The 18,972-nt window shown below is 38.3% G+C and overlaps 1 protein-coding gene across 1 annotated transcript; it reads left to right on the forward strand.

Moving 5' to 3' along the window:
- Nucleotides 1-14,023: 14,023 nt before the first annotated feature.
- On the forward strand, nt 14,024-14,332 carry LOC138880761 (uncharacterized mitochondrial protein AtMg00810-like). The gene has a single exon (XM_070160934.1). The coding sequence runs from the start codon at nt 14,024-14,026 to the stop codon at nt 14,330-14,332; it is 309 nt and encodes a 102-aa protein (XP_070017035.1).
- The last annotated feature ends 4,640 nt before the right edge of the window (nt 14,333-18,972 follow it).

Below are 18,972 nucleotides of genomic sequence, written 5' to 3' on the forward strand. Positions count from 1 at the left end.
GTGTTGTTGTTCTAATGGGGATTAGGTCGTTCGGTCCGTTTGATCGGTCTAATTATGGTTTGAGTAGAGTGGATGACTCTCGAGAATGGTTCTAATGGGTTCGAGATTTTACATGTAATAATTGGAGATTTTCAGGTTGTATATATTTGGCTAGAAATGGAGATTTGCACTGGAGGGTGTCAAGACTCGTGGTATTTCTATATCATTATGGATTCTACACATCAGTATCAGGAAGGTGAAGGTAATGGCTTTAGATTCGCAGTAAGTCTCTTTAGGGAAACTGTTTCGAATGTGGTGCCTTTGGGGATATTTGAGAGAGTAGTCAGCGGCTAATGAGCCGTAGGGCGGTGTGGCTTTATGCTTAGGTCTCGTGTGGCGAGTCTGGGTCGAGGATTGTTGTGTTATAGCGAGAAGAAGTATCAAGTTGAAGGTAAATCAAAAGGAACTTGGATAGATGTGATAGCTTGGTAGTAGGCCTGATCAGCAAGGTAAGGATATGATTAGTTCTTTGGGTACTTACGAGGTAATAAGTATCTGCAGATGTTTCGCGGCAATGCTCTTGGGTTTTAGTGGCATGCGTAGCCTAGTTGAGTTAGAAGGATTCAGTCCTGACGGTGTAGTTTGTGCAGATGGAATCCAGAGAGTTCTTGACGGTTTATACCACGGTTAGAGATGTATATTTTCTACGAGCGTGAGGAGCATGGGATGTATAGTGATTTTCTTCTAGATGGGATCATTGGAAATTTCTTAGCTAGTTGAGTACGTGGTTGTTTGTGGCTCGGAATGGATATGAAGGTCTTATAGTTATCCTAGGAGGGTATAGTATATGCGGTATGTTGTGTATTGCATGTGTAAGGTCACAGTTCATTTATGAAAGGAAGGTCATAAATTCTTAGACAACATGGGCAATTTCAGATGACTAGGTAAATAATATCACTGATTGGTGTGGCTTGATGATGGTATACATTTTAGAAAGGGAGATGTGTTTGAGTTGAGGATACTTCATTAGTATTGCGACACTCTCTTGTTGGATCGACTGCTGATATTCGAGTTTGCTTGGTGGCACGGGAGAATTTTTGGAGTACCTCTCGTGGAATGATTGGGTATTAGAGGTGTGGTATGTTTTCGGACGGCGAAATTGGGATCAGATATGGTGATTTGTGTGCTTTATGGACTTGGAGGCCGGGAGTTCTCATAGACAAGTTATGTTGTGGTTGTGGGTCGCGCATATCGGCTTGGTGTGGTGACTATTGGGGTTTGGAGACCCAAGCGAATCCTTTGTCGCTTGGTATGTTAGATTTTGGATGTGATATTGGGCATAGACTGGTTGTCTCAGTATCCTGTTATTCTGGACTTCTGCGCTAAGGGGCGACGTTGGCTATGCCGGGGATGCCACAGATTGAGTAGCGAGGTTTGACGGATTATGTTCCCAGTAGGGTGGTTTCATTTTTGAAGACCCAGCAGATGGCTAGGAAGGGTTGTCTTTCTTATTTGGCCTTCGTGATGGATGTTAGTGCAGAGACTCCTACCATTGATTCAGTTCCGGCGATGAGGGATTTTCCGGATGTGTTTCCTGATGCCGCGCATGTCGCCAGACAGGGTTGTTGATTTCGGTATTGATTTGGTGCCGGGCACCGTATCGTATGGCACCGACGGAGTTAAAGGAATTGAAGGAGCAGCTTCAGGAACTCCTTGATAAGGGGTTCATTAGTATGCCAATATATATGCGTGTTCCACATCGAGTCGGCTTGATTGACTTCAGGTTGTATTATTGAGGGATGCGTTGATTCGATTGCTATTGAGTTTATTAGTGATCTGGAGATATTTATGAGTTACCTTTCCATGTTGCGAGGCATTATGACTTGTTGGTTATAGGCACATGTGGTACGATTCTATTGGGGTCTCTCTGTGGACTTAGAGCGTGAAGAGTATTAGGTATTGCTCGGTTGATGGCATATCAGTTGTGTCCTTTCGGATTTGTGTAATGTTATGTCAATTGCTTTGCCGTGGTTATGATGATTTTCTTTGGTTCTAGACATCAAATTGCACGTGGTTGTCGATTTTGAGCATAGTGACTTGAAGTGTTTCATGTGGACCAGTGTTTGGATAGGGTCGCGCATTGCAGCAAAGTTATGTGGAGGTATTATCCTTCAGGTTAGATTCATATGTTCTGTTTCTACGATGTGTGACGAGTTCTCAGCATTGTGTGTAGTGGTACTGGTGAGCTTGCGATACAACTCTCTCATTTGAGTCATTTTCATGATTTGAGTACGTTCGTATCGTTGCTTATTGGTGCGCGGATTGCACGAGTTGTGGGTTTAGATTGTATTGATGTGTCATGTCACCCGAGTAGTTGTGTTGGATTAGATGAGATCGTTGGGGTATAGAATGAATACAAACGGATTTGGTTTCAGCGTGTTGGAAGGATAATATCGATGTTTGGTTCAGAAATTTGCTATGGTCCTTGCAAAGGAGAAGTGACTTCACGAATGGTTGATATGAGGAATGATTATGACTTTCTACGTGTTACATTTATCATTGGCAGTATACAGAAGTGTTGGAATGAGGATTTATTTGATAAGAGGCTTATTATCAATATTCAGTTGTTTTAAGCAATTGCTGTGATTAGAAGTTATTGCTAGGAGTGTTTGAGTTATGTGGTATATCATGTAATTGCATCTGAGGTTGTAGGTATGGTTTGTTACAATTTGTTTGGGATTATTCAGAGTATAGCTGTGAGATTCTAATCTTGTAGATGATTTTAGAAGTGGAAATGTGGTTCTATGGTTTATCGGCTAGGTTGGATTGCGAAATTTCAGTTACATTATGTTATCATACCTATATGAGATAGGGTGACGTGTGATCACCCCTGGGTATGTGCATGGTAAGATTACACAGCGATTTGATGGCATTCAGAACAACTCTAGGTACGTTCAAGGACGAACGTATGTTTAAGTAGGGGAGGATGTAATGACCCGACCGGTCGTTTTGAGCTTTTGCTCTCCGCTCGTTAGTTCTCGGGCATGACTAGGCCCGTGTGATATATTATGACTTATGTAAATCGTCGATTTTGGTTTCAGGGTAATCAAAATGGATTTAGAAGAACAGTTCTCAGTTTGAAGCTAAAAATTTGAAAGGTTTGACCACGTTTTGACTTTTTTGTAATCGATCTCGGATTTGGATTTCTATGATTTGGTTAGCTCCGTTATGTGATTTTGGACTTGGGAGCGCGTCCGGAATGTATTTTGGAGGTCTGTGGTAGATTTAGGCTTGAATTGGCGAAATTGGAAATTTGGCATTTTCTGGTCGGCAGTGGAAATTTTGATATTGGGGCCCGAAAGTAATTATGGAAGTTGTATTAGGTACATTGTATCATTTGTAATGTGTGTGCAAAATTTCAGATCATTCGAACGAGGTTTGATAGACTTTTTGATCGAATTCAGAAGTTTTTGGGATTCTTAGGCTTGAATCTGATGTTTTGATGTTGTTCTGAGCGTTCCGAGGATCGGAACAAGTTTGGATGAGGTTATGGGATGTGTGTGTCATGTTTGGTTGAGGTCCCGAGGGCCTCGGGTAAGTTTCGGGTGGTTAACGGATCAATTATTGGTTTTGAAAGTTGGCAGAATTTGCTGGTATTTTTGTTGCAGAAAACCCTTCTTCGCGTTCACGATAGGCCCTCACATTCGGGAAGGGTTGTTGAGTGAGGCTTCAGGTTTGTTCTTCACGTTCGCGAAGGTTCAGGAGATCAAGCTACGCGCTCGCGACCAGGGGATCACGTTCGCGTAGGGTCGAGCTGTGTGGTCTTCGTGTTCGCAGGTGGGCCCTCGCGTTCGCGAAAGAGAGAATTTTGGTTATAGAAGCTTTGTGCTTCACGAACGCGAGGGTACTGCCACGTTCGAGATAAAGAAAATATCTGGGTAGAATATTAAGTTCTAAAAACGAGGGTTTGGTCCATAATTTCCAATTTCATTAGAGAGCTCGGGAGAAGGCGATTTTGGAGGGGAATTTCAGAGGATTGATTGGGGTAAGTGGTCTTCACTTAATTTTGGTTAAATTCCATGATTGTATCTTGATTTTTATCATATAAAATGGAAATTTGGGGTGAAAATTGGGGGGAAAGTGGAAGAGAGTTAGAGAGATAATTTTGGGGATTTGAATGGGCATTTGATGTCGGATTTTGATGATTTTGGTATGTATAGACTCGTGAGAGGATAAGGATTCTATTGATGAATTTTATCGGATTCCGAGACGTGAGGCCGGGGTCGGGTTTGCCCAATTTTGGGGTTCTTGGTGTAAATTGGTTATTTTCGAGTGAGCTTTGTTCCCTTAGTATATTTTGATGGTATGAACCTGTTTTTGGTTAGATTTGGAGCATTCGGAGGTCGAGTCAAGAGGCAAAAGCATCGCAGGCTAGAGTTTGGACCGAATTGAGGTAAGTAATGATTGTAAATGTTTGTTCTGAGGGTATGAAACCCCAGATTTCACACCATTGTGCTTCTTTGAGGTGATGCACACGCTAAATGACGAGCGTGGGGTCGTGCACCGTTGGGGATTGTGACTTAGTCCTCCCGTACGACTGTTAAGTCACATATTTGATTGAAAACTGTTTGATATCATTGTGTTTTGGAAATTATTACCATGTTTTGGGCTGAACACCATATTTGGGCCTCGTGCCAACTGTTTTGGACCCTTAGGGGATTTTTACTACTATTCCTCAGTGTTTTGACTTCATATTTGTACTTAGTCATGTTGTATTCTACTGTTTTCATAACTCCATCATATTTACTCGTTTCTGTTATTTTAAATGATATTTTGGGCTAAGCATCATGTTTTACTGTTGCCCAAGTGGCTTGAGAGATTTCTAGCTGAGTGAGGCCGATGGCCTGTGTTGTGAGGATACTATAGGATCGGGCTGCGCGCCGTAGCAGTGTTGTACTGATTCATGATTTTGAGGCCGAGGGCCTGATTTGTTATGCCACGATGTGGCTTGTTATGAGGGCGAGGGACTATTTGATTATGCTACGAGATGGCTTTTTATTGCGCTTGGGCTGTAGGAGCCTCTCCAGGAGTCTGTACACCCCAGTGAGCGCGGGCACCCAGTGTGAGTGATATGTTGTAGTCCGAGGGGCTGTTGTTGTTTCATATTGTTGCCTGAGGGGCTGTTATTGATCCATGTTTTGCCCAAGGGGCGGTTCTTTATTCATGTTATGCTCGAGGGGCTAGTTATGTTGATATTATGCCCGAGGAGCGGTTTATGATACATGTTTTGCCCGAGGGGCTGTTTACTTTCTATCATTTTTACTCACTATTTTATCACTCGTTTGAAACTATTAAAAGTTGTTTTAAAAGGTTTTACCGAAACTGAGCATGACTTACGAAGTAAATGATTTATGTACTGTTTTGGAAATGTATTGTATTTGTTGTAGCATTATGACGTGGTTTACGTGTTTTCTTACTGCTCAACTTTCATTTACTTTTATTACTTACTGAGTTGGTGTACTCACATTACTCTTTGCACCTTGTGTGCAGATTCAGGAAATTCTGAACCTGGTAACGGGTGTTGATTGCTCAGTGGCAGAGTCATCGGAGTTAGCAAGGTAGCTGCCTGACGTTCGCAACACTGCTCTTCTCCCTCTTGTCTTCCTTATATTGTATTTAGTATATTTTCGGACTCTTCATTGTATTCAAACCTTCGTAGATGCTCATGACTTATGACACCCCAATGTCGGGCTTGTGTATTTATTCCTCACTGTTCAATTAGACTTACATTATGAGATATTTGATTAATTAATGGCTTAAAATGACTTTTATTGATTAAATGTCTCTCATTTCCGCTGGGTCGGTTTTTGGGTCGTGACAATTCCGTAGGAAGTGAGTTGAGAATGAAATGCACAAGAAATAATTCAGACATATCAACCTCAAAGGACTTGAATTTAGCAGCAATGTCTCTCATCTCCATAATGTGCTTACGCACTGTACGACTTCTGTCGAAAGTCATACTTGAGAGCCTCTTCATAAGGGTGCTGGCCAATGCCTTGTCAGAGCTTACAAATTATTCATCAATTGCCTTCATATAAGCTTTGGCCTTATCGCTATTAGGGATAGAACCCCTAATGCTTTGACTTATGTGAGATTTTATGAGCATTAAACTTAAGCGATTAGATCGCTCCCACCGCTCATATTCAGCCTTAGCAACTAGCGTACTTGATTCTTTGGGAATAAGTGGTTCATCCACATGGAGTGTCAGGTCTAGATCCGAGCACCCTAAAGTAAGAATGACTTTCTCTTTCCATTCGGTATAATTGTCACCAAAAAGTATTGGAATTCGAGTATTCTCATTAAACATTGCAGTAGGAAAAGCTGTAAATACTGCAAAACAAGAATAAACATACATAAGCTATGAAGTACAATCCATCAAAGGTGAATCGCGTAAAATACCGATTCTAAGTAAATTCTAGACCTTTCTGTGGGCAGAGGTTGCAACCCATGCATAGAATTTACTTTACTTTATTAGACCAGTAAACCAAGATATACAAAAATTAATCCTTACCTGTGGGCATAAGATTATTTTTAACTTAAAGGTTTACCATCTCTTTCCAATTAATCTCACCAAAATGGTTACCTCCCTGTAGGGCCGAGTTACCATTTTAATGAGATAATTGGATTAAGTAGATGTCATTATAATTTTAATCACTAAACTTTATGTGATTAAAAAACTTAATTTCTTTTATATCAAGTACTCAAGATGCCGTGGCTACTCCTAAGTACATTACATAAAAGAAAACTTAAAAATGACATCTCAAAATAATTAACCTTAATTATCAATTTAAGCAAATATTGATTGGTTTCATAACGGACACACTGAATATAAACATAATGCCTACAAAGTCCCTTTAACAGAAAGTAATTCTTGTAATAATAAATCTTAATTTATGAGAATCACTTGAAATAATAAGAAAACTATTCATAGCTGCCAAATAACATATTGATAGACAAGTTTGTAGAACACATTTTGTGGCTTTAAAACTTGAATGAACACAAGAAAAATCTTCATGTCATATTACATAGAATTACTTTTCTCCTAATTAAAGCTTTCACCCAAACTTTGAACGAGCAAGGATCCGAAATTAGACAGTTCAATAATACTATATAACCGTGAAAACAATAATTGGCTCATATCCAAGGTGAGAAAATCTCACAATAAATACTGTTTGGGTGCATATTTTCACTTGAACTAAATGAATTAACATATATCCAAACAGTAGACATATTAGCTTTCCAAGAAACATAATATAGCCAAGTAATTGCTAAATTACAAAGAAAAGAAAAGTTTTAAGCCACAATATATATATATATATATATAGATCTATCATTAAAATAAACTAACAAAAGCACTCACCTAACAAAGGCTCTTGGCCAAATTCAAATATAGACAAAATTAAGCTTCTGGCTACCAGTTAATACAAGACGATGTATTATGGATTCTTTTCACAGGTAAAATACAAAATTATTAAGTTTTCAGTGCCTCCTTCTTAACAAAATCACAAACGACTCCGATGACTACATACTGGTAAGCCAAAAACCTAAGGTTTTCCCTATAGACTAGAGAAATCCAAGTTACATAAACGTAACGGTACTGGATGTTATATCATATTCGTAATCATTATCAGCATACGCAGAACAACACAGCTAAAAGACAGGCTCTGATACCATATGTTGAAAATTCGAATACAAACACAGAGCCAATGCAGCAGAATATTAATAGAAACATACCTTCAGCCATGGTTGTTCAAGTGATGTGGGAAATTCCTTAGAAGAACCTTGAGAGAAAATCTAAGGAGTCTTCTAGCATGTGCCTATCGTAGGATGCCAGACTGATAGAGTCACAAACGTATTTATAGGTAAGCTAGAGACTCTTAGGCAAATACTTTATCCATAGGGACTTCTCCACAAATTATAATTACTCTAGGGACTCCTAATATATGGTAATTTCTTTCCATCAAAGAAACTACCATATATGCATAACTATAGAATATTATCTAATATATTATTTCCTTTGGGAAACAAGACAAATATTTATTACCTTATATGTGAGTCACACTAGAAGTCTCTAAAATTAAGAGATGGTAATTTCTAACAGAACGTTGTTAAAATGCTCAAGGAAAGACATGCACTTGAAGTGGCATTCTGCATTTAATGGAGTATGCTATTTGTGACCTTTGCTATTTTCAAAGACAACAATTATAGCAGGAAAACCCTCAAAAAGAAAAAGCAAAAGACAAAAAGTGGAACTTTGCTTTCTTAGCGTCAGAGAATGCAGCAACCAGATGGATTATACAGAGAAAATAGAAAGATTGCTTCTTCATAGTTGTTCACACTCAAGCATTCTCTTTCTGGGCATTACTTTTGTCAAATAAAAAAGGATCTTGTTTTTGTCAGGTTAATTATGCAATGATTTTACAGTATTTTTACAGTGATTTGGGTGATGAATCTCTGCGGATTTCACTATACTTTATTGGGCAAAAGTCCAAAATTATCCCTCTACTATAATATATAGTTTAAGTTTGTCCCCCGTTATACTTTTCGTTCAGATCCACCCCTACCGTTAACAAACTTTCTAGAATTGCCCTTAACCCTAACGTCCCTCCACCGTGGCACTTAATTCCTCTATTAATTTATCCATGTCAGCTACCATATCAGCAGGCCCCACACACTAAATAAAAAAAACTATTTTTCACTCTTTTCTTTTCTTTATTTCACTTTTCCCCTCCTTTTCTATTTCTTCACATTTTCATGTACTTCTCCGGCGACTAAAATTCAAAGGAAAGCCATTTCTTTTCCTACTTTCTCAAAACCCAGATCTGATTTCAAGGTAAACAATAAGATAAAGAACCGACCAATCTATACACCGAGATCTATGGAATCACATGCACAAAACTATAGAAAATACTAAAAATTTCAAAAATCTGAATTTAATTTTGTTTTAAGTTTGAGTCTTTCAAGTTAAATATGGTCATATTCATTTGTCTTTCTACCCAAATAAATCTGATACATTAGATTTCATAATAGAGATTAAGAGGTGTCTGATCCATAGAATTTTTTTATTTGAAATCTAAGAAGTCCCATCTCCATTTTAGCATTAGCATCTAGTATAGCGGCCAATACATCCTGCTTATAGTCCGATGACATCAGGGAATGAAGACGTCGATCCCACACACATAACCTAAGTAGAAGCTTCGGCTCTATTCTGTTCAAGCTCAGAGCTTTATACACAGACTCCTGTTTCTCTAACTCAGTTGGGTATTGATTTTATGTCATTTTCACCAAAATCTGGTATCAAAAAGAGTTACCTGTATATTCTAATTTGGAAGGGTTTGATAAATTTGAACCCACGTTGTGTTTGCACATAAAAGATGCATGGGGTTAGCATCAATGATGTTGTTAGGTTCTTTATGTGTATGATGGGGCTGGTATGTCTGTTAGGCTTAGCAATGGTGGGAATTGGGAATTTTGAAGAGATGAAAGAAGACAATGATGGTGGGTGTGGGTCCCATATTTCCATGTGTTGGGTAGTAGAATTCAAATCGGGTATTAAAATTGGGGGTGGGTTTAGTGTGAGGTACCTATTGGTATGGCAGCTGACATGAACAAATTAATAAAGGGATTAGGTCACACGGGGGAGGACATTAGGGTTAAAGGCAATTCTAGAAAATTTGTTAACAGTAGGGGTGGATCTGAACGAAAAGTATAACGAAGGACAAATTTAAACTATATACTATAGTAGAAGGGTAATTTTGGACCTTTTCCCAATAAAGTACAGTGAAATCCCTAGAAATTAATCACCCAAATCACTGTAAAAACACAGTAAAATCACTGCATAATTGACCTGACAAAAACAAGAACCTTTTTTATTTAACAAAAGTAACATCCAGATAGAGAATGCTTGAGTGTGAACTGTAGAGATATAAAGTCTAGTTGATGGTGTTTGTACAGTATGCTATTTAACATGTACATTTCTAGAATGGTCTATTAGTCAACTTGGTTAAGACACATTAGTAGTTCTGTATATATCAGAAATATACTTCTGTACAGTGCAGTTATGCAAGAAAGAAATAGAAATACAGTTTTTTCTCTCTCTCTACGATTCTCTATGTTACTCTCTGTATTTCATTCCTTCTCACTAGATCTTGCCTCCATGTCCATGGCAGATCTAGCTTGATTTTGACATGGTATCAGAGCAGGTCGATCTGTAATCTGAAGCTGCTGGTAGTTTTCTTCTTCTCAATTTCCCCAAATCGAGTTCTCGCTCCTTTGATTTTTTTCTAGCCCTAATTTCTGAATATTGACGAATTTTGCTGTAATGATAGGTGATTCTACACAAACTGGAGTCGGAGATTCACATGCAAACAGTCAATTGCTCGAGTGCAATGATCTGATGTTCTTTCATCCCTCAGACACGTCAGGGACTGCGCTGGTCCCTCAGCTGTTGGCCGGAACAGAGAACTACTCGGAATGGAGTCGTTCTATAAAAATGTCATTTTTAGTGAAGAACAAAATAGGTTTCATTGATGGAACCTGTACTAGGGAGAAATATGAAGCAGATCCGTTCAAGTTGCACCAGTGGGATCGATGTAACGCCATTGTGCAGTCTTGGATCATGAGTTCAGTGGCTCAAGATCTTAGGAAAGGTATTGTTTACTCCTCAAATGCACAAAAGGTTTGGGAAGCCTTTAAGGAAAGGTTTGACAAAGTGAATGCAACTAAGGTATATCACATGAACAGAAAAATTGGAAGTCTGACTCAAGGAATATTGAATATCTCAATCTATTATTCAAGGTTGAATGATCTATGGGCTGAGTTTGAGTCGATTATACCATTTCCTGGGTGTGATTGTGTAAAATCTAGAGAATTTGTTGTTTTTTACGTCAACAAAAGTTGATGAAGTTTCTAATGGGGTTGAATGATACATATGCACAACAAAGGAGCCAAATCCTGATGATGAATCCTACGCCTACAATTGATCAGCCTTATTCAATATTGATCCAGGAAGAAAGTTAGAGATTGAGTGGGAGCTTGGGAATGCAAATTGGAATCCTAGGGACTGCACCTACAGATGGAGAATCCAGTGGTATAATATCGATCAATGCCTCTAATACAAGGCCTAGGAGGAATGGGAACATACAATGTGACTATTGCCATATAAAAGGTCACACAAAAGAGAACTGCTACAAGCTGATTGGTTATCCAACAGGGCCTAAGTTTAATAAAAACAATAGGAGAAGAGGAGTCTACAATGGTGCTCCAACAATGGCATACAATACAAATGTGAAGGCATAAGAGGAGATATATACTACTGGGACAAAAGGCATGGGATAAATAGGAGGTTTAGCATTTGCACCTATCTTTACCCATGATCAATATCAATAGATACTTATGATGCTGGACAAGAACAGAGGATCAACTATAATAGAGATGGCAAATATGGCAGAGTCGACTGCAATGAGATTGCTAATATGGCAAGTAAATCCATTACTAACTATGGTTGTTGGATAATTGATTATGGAGCCTCAAATCATATAGCTTTCTTCTTGTATCTGTTTTCCCAATCATAATCCATACCCTCTAATTCTGTTTCCAATTCTGTACACTTACCTAATGGAGATAGTACTAAAATCACTCATTCAGGGTCTTGTTCCTTGCCCAATTCCTAAGTTCTAGACAATGTATTATATGTTTCACAATTCAAACATAATTTGTTGTCTGTCTCCAAGTACACTAAGGATTTAAAGTGTTTAGTAGCTTTTTATCCTGATTTCCGTCTGTTTTAGGACCTCTTCAGTGGCAAGGTGAAGGGAATTGGTAGTGAAAAGAATGGGCTGTACATTCTCAATCCTTACACACCTGTTGCTGCTCCTGTCTCCAAGTGTTTGTCTTCATCTCTTCGAAATAACTCAAATGTTTTGTGGCATCAAAGACTTGGTCATGCACCACAGAATGTTTTACTGAAAATTCCTACAATTAGAAATCACTTGTCAAAATCTACTGATTGTAATTGTCCAATTTGTCCTTTAGCTAAATAAACTAGATTACCATTTCCTATTAGTACTTCTAAGTCTACTTCTGCATTTGAGTTGGTACATATGGATGTTTGGGGTCCATAAAGTCTATACTTATTGTGGCTTCAAATATTTTCTTACTCTAGTTGATGATTACTCTAGAATGACTTGGACCTTCTTCTTAAGAGTCAAAAGTGATGTTTTTGTTGTTCTGAATAATTTCCTTCATTTGATTGAAAAACAATTTTCCTCCAAAGTTAAAATATTTCGATCAGACAATGGTTATGAATTCTTTAATACAATTTGTTCCACTCTTTTCAAATCCAAAGGGATTATACATCAAAGTAGTTGTGTACACCCCCCAACAGAATGGGGTAGTGGAAAGGAAACACAAACATCTTTTTGAAGTTAGTAGAGCTTTAAGATTTCAATCCCACATTTTATTAAATTACTGGGGTGAGTGTATTCTAGAAGCAACCTATATCATTAACAGACTACCCAGTAGTGTTTTGAATGGAAAAACTCTTTATGAGTTGTTCCATGGTCATCCTCCTAACCTGCATCATATGAGAACTTTAGGATGTTTGTGTTATGCCACAAGACCAAATTACTGTGATAAATTTTCTGCCAAGTCTTGGCCTGCTATCTTCATGGGATACTCTTTACATCAAAAAGGTTATAGGCTCTATGACATTGAATCTGGGAATTTTTTTGTCAATAGAGATGTTGTGTTCAAAGAACATGTTTTCCTTTCCAAATTCCCCAGATCTCATTTCCTCCCTTCCAAAGCATCTCCTTCTTCTTATTTCCATCCTGAACCTTCTCTCAACCCCATGCCTATATCTTCCCTTAATTCAATTTCTTCTATTGAGTCTTCACCTTCACCTGTCTCCCTCGCTCCATCATTACCTACTGGTTCACCTGACATTATGCCAACCTCTCCTACCCCTTCTCCTACCTATGTCACTCCTGTTACTACTACTCTTGACCAACCTAGAAGATTAGGAAGGGCCACCAAACCTTCCATCTGGTTGACTGATTATGTGCATCCTCCCTTACCCATTACTTCCTCTTCCTCTTCCTATCCTATTCAACAATTTGTTTCCTATTTTCACCTATCCTCACATTTTAGGTCATTCCTTGCTTCTTTTTCTTCTGATATTGAACCCTCCTATTTTTCTCAAGCTAGTAAGGATGCTAGGTGGGTCAAAGCCATATAACTGGAAATTGAGGCTCTTGAGCAAAACCACACATGGGAAGTAGTGGATTTGCCTTCTGGTAAAATTCCCATTGGGTGAAAATGGGTGTACAAAATTAAATATCATACAGATGGTTCAGTAGAAAGGTTCAAAGCCAGACTGGTTACTAAGGGCTACACACAACTAGAAGGTTTGGATTTCCATGATACTTTCTCCCATGTGGCCAAGCTTACTACAGTCAGGACTATAGTTGTTGCTGTAGCCCTTAAGGGCTGGCCTATTTTTCAAATGGATGTGCATAATGCCTTCCTCAATGGTGACCTTGAGGAAGAGGTCTACATGTCCCTACCACAAGGCTTTAGTAGCCAGGGGGAGCATAAAGTATGTAGGCTACTAAAGTCCTTATATGGTCTGAAACAAGCATCTAAGCAATGGAATTCGAAACTAACTCAAGCTCTCATAGAATCTGGTTTTACTCAAAGCAATCATGATTATTCACTATTTACCAAGACTGACAAATACAAGTTTGTGCTTGTACTGGTATATGTACATGATTAACTTGTAATAGGAAATGATCTAGAGGAGATTCAGAATGCAAAGGCTGCACTACACCAGAAATTCAAGTTAAAAGACGTAGGAGAGTTAAGATACTTCCTCGGAATAGAATTTGCAAGGTCTAAAGAGGGAATACTGATGTCAAAAAGGAAATATGCACTGGAAATGATCCCAGATGTGGGTTGAGCAGGTTCAAATTCTAAAGATACACCTATGGAGCAGAACATGAAGCTCACAAGTACAGAATTTGACAAAAGTATAAATGCTGGCACCTCTGATAAAACATTGGAAGATAGGGGGAGTTTTCAAAGGCTGATTGAAAAACTTCTGTATCTCACAATAAGTAGACCAGACATTTCTTATGCAGTTCAATGCCTAAGTCAATTTATGCATGCACCCAAGAGATCCTATTATGAGGAAACTCTACATATTGTTAGATACATAAAGAGACAACCAGGTCTAGGAATCCTTATGTCAAGCAAAGGGACACAACAGATTGAAGCTTACTATGACTCTGATTAGGCATCTTGTCCCATGTCAAGGAAATCTGTGACTGGCTACTGTATTAAGCTAGGTGATTCATTGATCTCTTGGAAAGCAAAAAAATAGAGCACTATCTCTAGAAGTTCTGATGAAACAGAGTATAGAAGCATGACACACACAGTGACAGAGTTGGTTTGGCTTAATGGATTACTGAAAGAATTAAGAATGGATGTGCAGTTGCCAAATAGACTGTCACTTCATAAGAGAAAAAATACAAGAGGGACTGATTGAAACTTCTTACATACCAAGCCAACACCAACCAGAAGACATTTTGACAAAGCCTCTTGGCCATCAGCAACATGCTTTTCCGTTGACCAAGTTGGGAATGAAAAATATCTTTCATTCTCAACTTGAGGGGGAGTGTTAAGATATAAAGTCTAGTTGAGGGTGTTGGTACAATATGCTATTTAACATGTACATTTCCAGAATGGTCTATTAGTCAACTTGGTTAAGATACATTAGTAGTTTTGTATATATCAGAAACATACTCCTGTACAGTGCAATTATGTAAGAAAGAAATAGAAATACAGTTTTTTCTCTCTCTACGATTCTCTATGTTACTCTCTGTATTTCATTACTTCACACTAGATCTTGCCTCCATGTCGATGGCAGATCTAGCTTGATTTTTACATAAACAACTATGAAGAAGCAATCTCTCTATTTTCTCTCTATAATCCACAAAAGCTTCTGAATTTGACTTATTCGTTTTGAATTTTCATAGATTTTCTAAAGTATTGATTAGGGATATTTAAGTAAATCTTTGTTGTTGAGGTAGATACAAGTCGCTATAGTGAGTTTGTTTGTCGAAAGACCCATATGTTGGGTGTGCGAACTTGTCCCACATTAATAGTGAAAAGATTCAAAGAATACATGTAAGATGTAGGAATCTCTTAATGAAGTGAGGCCTTTTGGGGAAAATCGAGTGGACTTGGCCTAATGCAGACAATATTACAGTATATTAAGAGTATTTATGGGTTATTTTAGCCCAACAATTAGTATCAAAACACAGGTTCGGCTGGACGAGTATGGCGATGACAGAGTGACGGTGCAAGGCTCTCTTTTCTTACCCTTACGAACTTAAATATATACAGAAGAAGCTAATTGCAGGATTCACTTTCCATAAATACTCTGACAATGCCGGTTACACATAATAAATCTAAAAATTTGATCTGTGAATCGTGGTAATCGGTCACGTGAAACTTGCTTTGAGGGGAGACCCGTGTATCGTAGTAGTGGGTCACATGAAACTTAGTAGAGTGACATTGCGAGGCTCGGTTTCCTTAATCTTACGAGCTTAGAGACGCACAAAAAATGCTAGTTAAGAGCTTTGTTTACCATAAATACTCTGACAATGAGGATGGCATCTAGTGAATCTCAGAAATAAACTCGTGGCACTTGGTACTTGGTTTGAGGGGGAGACCCGTGGATTGTGGTAGTGGACCATGTGGAACTTAGTTCGAGGTAGAGATTGTTATTAGGTGCGCGAACAAAGCCCCATATTAGAAGCTGAAAAGATTGGGAGCCTACATAAAAGGCTTATGAATCTCTTAATGGAGTGAGGCCTTAAGAAAGCCTGAGCTTAGCCCAATATTACGCTATATTAAAAGTATTTATAGGTTGTTTAAGTCCAATAATTGGTATCAGAGCTCAAGTTCAGTAGGATGAGTATGCCGATGAGTGATGATGCGGAGCTCAATTTCCTTACCCTTTAAGAGGTTAGAGACATACAGAAGGAGCTAGTTGTGGGCCATAAATACTCTGACAATATGGGTGGCATACGATGAATCTTGGAAATTGACCCGTAGATCATGGTAATCAGACACATAGAACTTGGTTCAAGGGGGAGACTCATAGATAGTGGTAGTAGTCCACGTGGAACTTAGTAGAGTGACGGTGCAAGGATCAGTTTCTTTATCCTTACAAGCTTAGGGATGCTAAGAAGAAGCTAGTTGCGGGCTTTGCTTACCATAATACCCTGACAATTATGTGGGTGGCATACAGTGAATCTCGAAATTTGACCCGTGGATCATGGTAATTAGGGCCACGTGAAAATTAGTTCGAGGGTGAGACCCGTGGATCGTGGTAGTGAGCCATGTGGAACTTAGTTCGATGGTGTGATATTGTTAGGTATGCGAACAAATTGGTGGCTGAAAAGATTAAGAGCCTACAAAAAAAGTGTAAGATTCTCTTAATGGAGGGAAGCCTTTTGGAAAATCTGTGTGGGTTTGGCCCAAAGAGGACTATATCATACCATATTAAGAGTATTTGGGACTGTTTTAGCCGAATACCATATATGGGAATTAATGTCCTCGTTTTGGACAAATTGGATAGAGTGCTGTGTTTTTTTTTTGTTTTTTTTTTATTTTTATTAAAGTTGCCCAAACAACCATCTAAGTCGTTGTATTCAAAAAAGCGCAAGAGAGGGGCTAGACCTGAGCTCACAAAATACAATAACGGTGATGCAATCACCCCAATAGAAGGACAGGAGGTTTATATATATACACCCTCCTTCCTAAGACCTATGAACAAAATTAACTGACAAAGAAATTTGATTTTTCATACTTTGTTCTTAAACTAGGAGGTGGAATCTCAGAAGTTTAGTTGATGTAAAGGCTTTTCCTTTACGCGTTTTACTTCTCCAAGAAAATACATGTTTTTTATATTCAGAATTCAGAAAGACTAAAATCGTTCTGTTCTTTCTTTGCATGTTGCAGGAATCAAATTTTTTATTCATGGGAAGTCAGTGAGATTTTAATGAAGTCTTGATTTGAGCTATTTGAGTCGAATCTTCTCTTTGCTTCCTAAGGTTGTCATCGGTTACATGTTTCTACTTGCTAACAAAAGATAAAGCTATATTATAAAGTGTATCTTTAATGTCTTCAAGCTTTCCTTTAAATTTAACTGGAGCAGTTAAAGGAATTATTAAAGTAAATCCTGTTTGATTATTTCTCCCCATAAACAAGTGCACCGGTGTATAGCTGGTTCTTGTGTACGTTCTCGTCAGCTCATACTGTAAATTATTCAGTACATGAGATGAAAAAAGCAAAAGCTGCATTGTGAAGCTAATAGCTTAATTTTGGTTCAAGGTTCATATCACACAGTAAAATCTGGTTTACGTGTGTTTTGCATGCCTCTTTCTCACTGTATAGTGTATACTATTTGCTAGCATCTAATGCTTCCTTTTCCATGCAGAATGGAGAAACCACGTGTAGTTTAGTTTTCCAAATCAATCCACCCCCCACACAATTTGTGTTTTAGATATGTATTTTTTGTTTTTTTCCTAATTAAAGCATGGTACCTGCCGTATGAGTCAAAATCTATCTCTAAAATACGTAAATCAAGATGGTGTCACAACCTAAAACCTAACCTGCCGTGATGGCGCCTATCGTGATACTAGGCAAGTTGAAATTTCCAAAATACTTCCAACATATAACAGAAAATGAATTAAGTAATTTTTAAATAAGCAAATTTTTTATAAACAGGGTAAAACCAAAAATACATGTGCAGAAAATATCTCCCAAATCAGGGTGTCACTGAGCCCGTGAGCATCTATAGATCATCAGTCTAGAAATGAAGTGTATATCAATTTTTGGATCTAAATACAACGAAAGAAAAGATAAGGAAGGCGAAGCAAGGACTGCGAACGCCAGACAGCTACCTCGATATCTTCAACGGTCAGCTATATGAAATATCAACCCCCTCCGCGTCCAGAAACTCCTGGATTTACGAAGTGCAGGGTGTAGCGTGAGTTCAACCAATTCAGCAAGTAACAATAATAAATAAGGAAGTGAACGATAGTGACGAGCTACACAATTATAATTCATTTTCAGTAGTCTTAACAATAAAAGTAGACATGCTTTCAAATACGGCAAATTAAGTCTATACATGCCAAGTTCAAGTAAAACCGGATAAAAATATCTCTCAAAAGTTTTCAAAGCGATGATATATGGCAACTATGTGCAACAATAATGAAATCATATATAGCCTTTGGGTAACAATTACTCAGTCCTCCCATTCACTCCAACCCCACAATCACTCATTTCTCACAGTTACTTATTCCTCACGGTCACTCAGCACTCGTACTCACTAGGTACCCGCGCTCACTGAGGGTGTGTACAGATTCCGAATGGGCTCCTTCAACCAAAGCACTATATCAAGCCAATCATGGCATAAATCAACAAAATTTGTTGCGACGTGAAGCCCGATCTTATAGATATCCTCACAATCATGCCTTCAGCATCACTTAGTCATCAATCTCTTCAATCTCTCGGGCTCTCAGAAATCATAAAAATCAGCCCAACAACAATGATATGATGTATCAACAAAAATAATAAAGACTGAGATATGATATGCGAGTAAAAATTGAGACTAGGTACAAATAGCATTTAGCAGGTAATTTCAATATTTAGCACCTCTATGGGTCCCAACAGTACCAACACATATCCTAAACATGTTTTCTAAAATGATTTAGAGTCAAACTTCTACAACACATGGAGAGCATATAGCTAACAACAAGTTTATTCAACTTTTAGTTTTACGGAATGGACCAAGTCATAATTCCCACGGTGTACGCCCATGGCCCGTCACCTAGCATATGCATCATCTCCAAAACAATCACA

Source organism: Nicotiana sylvestris, chromosome 11 (genome assembly GCF_000393655.2).
Source record: "Nicotiana sylvestris chromosome 11, ASM39365v2, whole genome shotgun sequence".
NCBI classification, from domain to species: Eukaryota; Viridiplantae; Streptophyta; class Magnoliopsida; order Solanales; family Solanaceae; genus Nicotiana; species Nicotiana sylvestris.